This window comes from Oncorhynchus keta, chromosome 32, assembly GCF_023373465.1.
Source record: "Oncorhynchus keta strain PuntledgeMale-10-30-2019 chromosome 32, Oket_V2, whole genome shotgun sequence".
Lineage (NCBI taxonomy): Eukaryota > Metazoa > Chordata > Actinopteri > Salmoniformes > Salmonidae > Oncorhynchus > Oncorhynchus keta.
In genome coordinates, this window is record NC_068452.1 from 27,561,495 (window position 1) to 27,570,436 (window position 8,942).

An 8,942-nucleotide genomic window follows, 5' to 3' on the forward strand; every position below is an offset into this window, starting at 1 on the left:
ATCTGTTCTAAGTGCTCCATTTCTATGCCTTCCGTTCTTAAGTTTAGTTTTTGCGTCTTTTACTTTCGGTTTTGTACAACAGCTGAAAATATATATTTTTGGTTATGGATTCTCTACACAATGACTGCTTGTTATGACACAAACAGAAATTAGGTGAATTCTGCATAGTCCATTTTTAAGATGTTCCACAGCTAAAGAAGGAATTCTATCCAATTCAGTACAACTTGCAAAGGTGGGACAGGATTGGATAGGTGTGAAGATTTAGGATTGGAGTCTTTCCTACAGTAGGTTCTTTCCAGTAACCACTGGACCATAGGACTGCTGAGTATTGTAAGTATTAGTATTGACTGTTCATCATTGTTGATGTCTGTTGTGACACCTGGCTGGGTCAGATGGAGAAGGCCAACTCGCATGAAGCAGCTGAAGAGGCAGCTTGAGGATGTGACAATACAGAGGCGGATGCAAGATGCAAGCAACGATGGTTTAATGGATACAGAAGTTTACAACAGCAACAGGACAGACAGACTGTACTCAGACGGAATCCGACCCAGGGACTAGGGCGCATCTTCCAATGATAGCGTGCTGAGAAATCCAGGGGAGTGTGTCCGGAATGGGTAGGAAGGAGCACAGCAGATAATCCACACAAGGGCGGCGAGAGAAGAGCACAGACACACGACACAACCTCAGGGAAGTAACAACGATCTGACAACAAGAAACACTGGTTACAGAACATATAAACGGAAGATAAGTGGTTCCAGCTGGCGCAGACAATCAGGCCGAGATTGGGAACCACGCCCACACAAACACGGGAGGAGAGAGAGAGAGAGAGAGAGAGAGAGAGAGAAAGAGAAAGAGAGAGGCAGTGGATTCATGAACCGTGACAATACCCCCTCTAGAACGCCTCTGGCGTTCCCAGGCGAATTTACCTGTCGATTGAAATCATCGATAAGGGAGTGATCCAGAATGTCCCTAGCAGGTACCCAACTTCTCTCCTCCGGGCCGTAACCCTCCCAGTCCACCAGGTACTGGAATCCGCGTCCTCCTTCTAGAGTCCAAAATACAATTGACAGAAAAGGTGGGTTCCCCATCAACAAGTCGTGGCGGCGGGGAACCGGGACCGGCGGGTTAATGCGTGCCTGAAACACAGGTTTTATATTAGACACATGAAAGGTAGGATGAATTCTCCTATACGCCGGAGGAAGCTTGAGCCGGACCGCCACCGGACTAATGATCCTGGTGACTCTGAACGGGCCGATAAATTTGGGGGCAAGTTTGTTCAAACGGATCGGAGTGGAATGTTCTTAGTAGAAAGCCACACTCTTTGGCCAACGATGTATACCGGAGGCTTCGACCGGTGGCGATCGGCCTTAGCCTTGGTGCGCGCCCCCACCCGGAGAAGAGTCTCACGGGCTCTGCTCCATGCGTGACGGCACCTCTGGATGAAAGCGTGAGCGGAAGGAACAGTGACCTCGGACTCCGTACTGGGAAAGATAGGTGGCTGGTAACCTAAACTACACTCAAACGGAGAGAGACCCGTAGCTGCCACTGGCAACGAATTGTGAGCGTACTCAACCATAGAGAGTTGTTGACTCCAGGAAGAGGGATTCTTAGAAACCAAACATCGCAACACTCTCTCCAAATCTTGGTTGGCCCTCTCCGTTTGACCGTTGCTCTGGGGATGAAACCCTGAAGACAGGCTGACACTCGCTCCCAGTAACCTACAAAACTCTTGCCAAAACTTGGACACAAATTGGGGTCCCCTGTCAGAAACTACGTCCATCGGCAGGCCATGTAAGCGAAAGACGTGATCCACGACAGCTACCGCTGTCTCCTTGGCAGATGGTAATTTAGGCAAGGGAATAAAATGAGCCGCCTTCGAGAACCGGTCCACCACGGTCAACACCACCGTCTTGCCCTGGGAGGGCGGGAGGCCGGTAACAAAATCTAGCGCGATGTGGGACCAGGGTCTCGAAGGGACCGACAGCGGTTGGAGTAACCCATCTGGGGTCGATTAGAAGTCTTCCCAGTGGCACAAACCGAGCAAGCCAAGACAAAACTGTGAATGTCACGAGCCATCAATGGCCACCAAAAGCGTTGCTTAACCAAAAGCTAGTGCGGCTGACTCCTGGATGACACGCTACGTTGGAGCAATGGCCCCACCGAATAACATCGGACCGACACCCTCCGGCACAAACAACCGATTAGGCGGGCAACCGGGCGGAGGCGTTACCCCTTCTAAGGCCGTTTTGACCCTCGATTCAACCTCCCATGTGAGTGTGGATACCACTAGGGTCCCGGGTAGGATGTACTGGGAGTGGATGGGCGTTCGGAATGGTCAAAAATGCGAGAAAGGGAATCGGGTTTGACATTCTTGGAACCCGGCGATACGAGAGAGAGAAGTCAAAACGTCCGAAAAGAGTGCCCACCGCGCCTGTCTGGAGTTGAGTCGCTTAGCGGTTCTGATATATTCCAAATTTTTGTGATCGGTCCAAACTATAAAAGGTATTTGAACCCTCTAACCAATGGCGCCACTCCTCCAGTGCTAACTTCACTGCCAACAACTCTCTGTTGCCAATGTCGAAGTTGCGTTCCGCAGGTGATAACCGATGGGAAAGGAACGCACAAGGGTGCATCTTGTCGTCAGAAGAGGAACGTTGGGAAAGTACCGCACCTACCCCCACCTCTGAAGCGTCCACCTCTACTACGAACTGACGCGAGGGATCGGGAGCTATGAGGATGGGAGCCGAAACAAAGCGGCTCTTGAGTTTGGCGAATGCAGCCTCGGCTGTATCGACCACCTGAACGGCACTCTGGGGAGGTTAAGGCGGTAAGAGGAGCGACTATCTGACTAAAGTTGCGAACGAAACGCCGGTAGAAATTGGCGAATCCCAGAAACCTCTGTAGGGCCTTACGGGAATCTGGGCTTGGCCAATCCACCACAGCCTTAACCTTGTCAGGATCCATGCGAATACCTTCAGTCGAGACGATGTAACCTAGGAATGGAACGGATTGTGCATGAAAAATGCATTTCTCCGTCTTGACAAAAAGTCCATTCTCCAACAACCTCTGAAGCACTCGTCTGACGTGCTGAACGTGTTCCTGGAGAGAAGAAGAAAATCAGTATGTCATCCAGGTAAACATATATGAACTGATCAATCATATCTCTCAGCACGTCATTGACGAGTGCCTGGAAAACCGCTGGGGAGTTGGATAGCCCAAAAGGCATGACCAAATATTCGAAGTGCCCTCTGGGGTGTTAAACGCGGTCTTCCATTCGTCCCCCCTTATGCGAACCAAATGATATGCATTACGTAAATCCAACTTAGTGAACACGGATGCTCCCTGTAACCTTTCAAAGGCTGAGGACATCAACGGTAAGGGATAGGTATTCTTCACTGTGATGTTATTCAACCCACGGTAATCAACGCAAGGACGCAGAGATCCGTCCTTCTTTCCCACAAAGAAGAACCCCGCCCCGCTGGAGAAGAGGAAGGACGAATGAATCCAGATGCCAGAGAATCAGAGATGTATCTTTTACACCTGCATTGTTTGCTGTTTGGGGTTTTAGGCTGGGTTTCTGTACAGCACTTTGAGATATCAGCTGATGTACGAAGGGCTATATAAATAAATTTGATTTGATTTGATTTGATGTATCTCTCCATAGCCTCCCTCTCAGGAACAGAGAGTGAATATAACTTGCCTTTAGGCGGAGACTCACCTGGCAATAATTCTATTGCACAGTCATAGGGACGATGCGGAGGAAGAGAAGCAGCACGGGACTTACTGAACACCTCCTTCAGGTCGAGGTATTCAACGGGCACGTTAGACAAATCCACTGCCTCCTCTAGAAACACAGAATCAGACACAGACGAACAGGCAGACACTAAACAGGACTCAAGACACTTGTTACTCCACATGGATATAGAGTTATGACCCCAGTCAACTCTGGGGTTGTGTTGGGTGAGCCAAGGGTGGCCGAGAACTAATGGTGCAAGGGGTGAGTCCATGAGTAGAAATGATAGTGTCTCAGTGTGATTGCCAGAAGTGATGAGTGTGATAGGTTCAGTGGTGTGAGAAATGTTGGGGAGTTCTTGACCATTGAGAGCGTTGACGGATATCTTGTGCGTGAGTGAGGTGATAGGAATCTGGAGTTTGTGAGCGAGCTTGAAGTCCATGAAATTACCCTCTGCTCCTGAGTCCAGTAAGGCTTGGGTGTCGTGCGTGTGGGTGGCCCATCTTAGTCTTACCGGGAGGAGAGTAGATGATGAGGTCTTCTCTGTGGTGACACCACCCGATAGTAGCCTCATGTTTACTACCGGGCCTGATCTTTTACCGGGCAGGAGTGGATAAAGTGGCCCGCTCTACCACAGTAGAGACAGAGTCCTTGGGATCTCCGCCTCTCCCTCTCTTCCCGGGAGAGGCGAGCTCTCCCCAGCTGCATGGGTTCGTGAGCGGAGGCTGAACTGGCCGTGTTCCCGCCGCTGGCATGCCCGCCCTCCGTGTCGTTATACGGTCTGTTAGGCATGCTCGGCGGCCAACGACTCAGACGAGCGTCGACCCTCAAGGCTAGTTCCACTAGTCCATTTAAACTCCTGGGAAGGTCCAGAACATAAATCTCCTTCTGATCCGGTCCTCCAGCCCATGCAGGAACATGTCCCACTGCGCCTCCTCGTTCCACTGACACTCTGCGGCCAGAGTGCGGAATTGGATGGAGTATTCCGATACTGAACGGTCTCCTTGGCGAAGGTCAGCGAGTAGTCTGGCCGCCTCCCTACCCGCCACGGCCCGATCGAAGACCCTTCTCATCTCCTCGGAGAGTGTCTGGAAAGAGGTGCAGCATGGGTCCTGGTTCGCCCACACCGCCGTTCCCCAAAAAGCCGCTTTGCCTGATAGCAGTGTGAGTATGAATGCTACCTTAGACTGTTCACGGTTGAAGGTCCGTGGCTGCAACGAGAAATGCATGGAACATCTCGTAAGAAAGGCTCTGCAATAGTCAGGATCACCTGAATAACCCTCTGGTGTCGGTAGCCGTGGCTCTAGCTGAGAATCCGGCTCTGGCGGGGCGGGTTGAACTGCCGGTGTAGGTGGCGCAGCGGAACCCCTCAGATGTTGTAATTGTTGGATCAGCTGGGATACCTGCGTCGCAAGGGCTTGTACTGCCCGATCTGTGCTGGAGATGTTCTCCTCTTGTTGATCCATTCTCGTGATACTGCGGGAAATGAATTCGGTCAGACTCGTTGAACTCGCTGCATCCATGGTATGGTCAGATCGTTCTGTGACAATACAGAGGCGGATGCAAGATGCAAGCAACGATGGTTTAATGGATACAGTTTACAACAGCAACAGGACAGACAGACTGTACTCAGACGGAATCCGACCCAGGGACTAGGGCGCATCTTCCAATGATAGCGTGCTGAGAAATCCAGGGAGTGTGTCCGGAATGGGTAGGAAGGAGCACAGCAGATAATCCACACAAGGGGGCTGAGAAGGAGGCCACACGTGCCAACGCCTACCGCAGGAAGCTGCAGAGGGAGCTGGACGATGCCACTGAGGCCAGCGAGGGTCTCAGCCGTGAGGTCAACACACTCAAGAGCCGCCTCAGGTATTTAGAGCCCCCACACACGCACACACAAACAGTTGTGTATATTGGCCAAATTGATGATCCTCGTTACTAATACCTCTCATCCTCTCCTGGCCCCCTCTGTCCCCTGCAGGCGTGGAGGCCCCATCAGTTTCTCCTCCAGCCGCTCAGGCAGGCGTCAGCTGCAGGTGGAGGGAACATCGCTCGACCTCCTATCCGACGATGAGGTGGAAAACAAGACCACGGACGCCAATGCCAACGAGACGCCAGTAGCTCCCCAACCAGAGTAGACGCGCTCCCTCCAGCCCACACGCAGCATGGCCTCCGCCCCCACAAACCTTACCCCTGTCCTCCTAACCCCAGACACCAGCAGTGGACCCCACTACTCTGCCTTACCCCTCTATGGCAAGCTGCAGGGCCAAGCAAATCCATCATCTCCTCCATATGAATATACCGCACATCAAGTCTTGGATTCGTTTTTAACATCAATTGCAGATAAAAGTGCATTTAAATTGCATAGGTGTCTGAGTGTGCATAGGCACTCGAAAACAAATAGCAGGAGTTTACCATAATGATGTTAAGCTACTTCCCTGGAACAGCCATTAGAATCAAACAGCCCTCTAGCTAGAATTAACCACTGTCATTTCAGCTGGTTTACTGGCACACAGGTGGACGACTGCACACAAGTCGGTAAAAACATGTGTCTTTCATGATTGTACAGTATTGGACCAGGATATGTAAAACAAAGCACAGCATAAGAGAGGGAATTTATTTTTAAATCGTAGCCTAAATGATGATCCCACCGAAATGTTTTCATCAAAACCACCACTGTCATAGAGATACTGCAATCCACTTAGTTTAGTATAAAAATAGCTGTAGCAGGTTTGTAGGAAATTAGATTGTACCACGCCATGTTGCCTCAGCATTCCCCCTGTATATATGACCAGCAAAAGACCCTGTTAACTTTACCAATATAACCTTGTCCAATAACCCACCATTTTATATTTGACATATCAATCTACTTTAAGTGGTGTACGATAATGTGTGGAATTAGGTTTGTCAGACTTGGAGCAAAGGCCTTTTTTTAGACAGACAGCCCAAATGTGTGCTTGTCATACTATAATATTGCTATGTATAATTCTGGCTATTCAGTTATGTTTTCTGTACCATGTACAAAATACTTAACTCAAAAAGGTCTCTTTGACATCTTGTGTCACCTTAATTTCAATACATTACAAATGTCTGAATAATATTAGCATGATTTACAGAAGGGTAATTCAGATCCCACCCTGACCAACCAAAACATAGAAACATACAAAGCAAACTATGTTTTATTGAGTGTTAGAGCGTTGGTTTTAATTCAGGTTCAGGGAAGAGCAATCGATCAATTTGAATATGCACACTTGTTGATGTCTTGATTATTAAATGTTAAACATAAATGACCATTTTGTAAATGACTAATTACATATTTGAGGCCATTTATTATTTTAAACAGAACAAAGTTTGGGGAAAAATGGTTTATCTGTTTCTTTTGAAAGACACTTCTCAATAAAGACATGAGGGGAAAAAGTGTATAGTGTTTGAACCAGTTTCATAGCTTTAGTGTCATATTATACCATAAGCACCTCTCCCATCATGTTGGTGTGAACCAGTGTTATAACAGAATGATTTATGGAGCCTTCTGTCTGCCAGGCAGAAAGTAGGATTTCATTGGGTTCAAAGCTTTAACATCCTGAAGGTTGTTATTATTAGTGGACTGGCTGTTGACGACCAGGTATTCATCATCTCCTTTTATTTCTTGTATTTCTAGACTTTTGTTGTTGTTGTTGTAAAAGACCAATAAACATATCCATTATAAAAGTATTTATTTTCTTCTATATTTCTTGTGCAACACATTGATGTCCTCTTAGTCTTTCCCACAGTAGTTGTGGGTCAAGACTGTCTCCAAACTGATATGTGATGTATGGTCTATGTTACATTGCCATTCATTGTTCCATTACTTCATTGTATTTGTGGTTACATTAAAACACTGAGGGAGTGTGTAGATAGACTGTGCACAGACACACAATATTGTTGTAATATGAACTTTTTACTCTTTTTACCCAACATGACTGAATGATAGAGATTGCCTCTTATACAGTGCATTCAGAACATATTCACACCCCTTAACTTTTTCCACATTTTGTTACGTTACAGTCTTATTCAAAATGGATATAAAAAAAATCATCAATCTACACACAATATCCCATAATGACAAAGTGAAGACAGGTTTTTAGACATTGTAGCAAATTTATACAAAATAAAAAACAGAAATGCTTGTACATGCTTGTACATGATTCGGAAAGGCACACACCTGTCTATATAAGGTCCCAGTTCACAGTGCATGTCAGAACAAAAAACAAACCATGAGGTCGAAGGAATTGTCCTCCATCATTCCTAAATGGAAGAAGTTTGGAGCCCCAAAGACTCCTAGAGCTGGCCGCCTGACCAAACTGAGCTATCAAACTAAACTGAGCTAATGGTCACTATGACAGAACTCCAGAGTTCCTCTGTAGAGATTAGAGAAACCTCCAGAAGGACAACCATCTCTGCAGCACTCCACCAATCAGGTCTTTATGGTAGAGTGGCCAGACTGAAGCCACTTCTCAGTAAAAGGCACATGACAGCACGCTTGGAGTTTGCCAAAAGCCACCTAAAGACTCTCAGACTATGAGAATCAAGATTCTCTGATCTGATGAAACCAAGATTGAACTCTTTGGCCTGAATGCCAAGCGCCATGTCTGGAGGAAACCTGGCACCATTTCTACGGTGAAGCATGGTGGTGGCAGCATCATGCTGTGGGGATCTTTTTCAGCAGCAGGGACTGGTAGACTAGTCAGAATCGAGGGAAAGATGAACGGCACAGTACAGAGAGATGCTTGATGAAAACCAGCTCCAGAGCGTTCAGGATCTCAGACTGGGGCGAAGGTTCACCTTCCAACAGGACAACGACCCTTAGCACACAGCCAAGACAACGCAGGGGTGGCTTGGGGACAAGTCTCTGAATGTCCTTGAGTGGCCCAGCCAGAGCCCGGACTTGAACCTGATTGAACATCTCCCTGAAAATAGCTGTGCAGCGATGCTCCCCATCCAACCCGACAGAGCTTGAGAGGATCTGCAGAGAAGAATGAGAGAAACTCCCCAAATACAGATGTGCTAAGCTTATAGCGTCATACCCAAGAAAACTTGAGGCTGTAATCGCTGCCAAAGGCGCTTCAACAAAGTTCTGAGTAAAGGGTCTGAATTCTTATGTAAATGTGATAGTTTAGCTTTATGTTTTCTTGATAAATTTGCAAAAAAAAAAAAAAAACCTGTTTTGCTG

General features: G+C 47.7%; 1 protein-coding gene across 5 annotated transcripts in view; it reads left to right on the forward strand.

Annotated features, from left to right (window-relative positions):
* LOC118365503 (myosin-10) overlaps positions 1-8,942 on the forward strand; it is a 96,763-nt gene that overhangs the window by 76,253 nt on the left and 11,568 nt on the right. For 2 of the 5 annotated variants that reach the window (XM_052491173.1, XM_052491175.1), the window contains one exon: positions 5,715-6,775. In XM_052491173.1, coding sequence (XP_052347133.1) covers positions 5,715-5,871 — 157 coding nt within the window. In that variant the 3' untranslated portion in view covers positions 5,872-6,775. The remainder of the gene's footprint in view (positions 1-5,714; positions 6,776-8,942) is intronic. The other 3 variants (XM_052491177.1, XM_052491176.1, XM_052491174.1) reach the window with 3 other exon arrangements.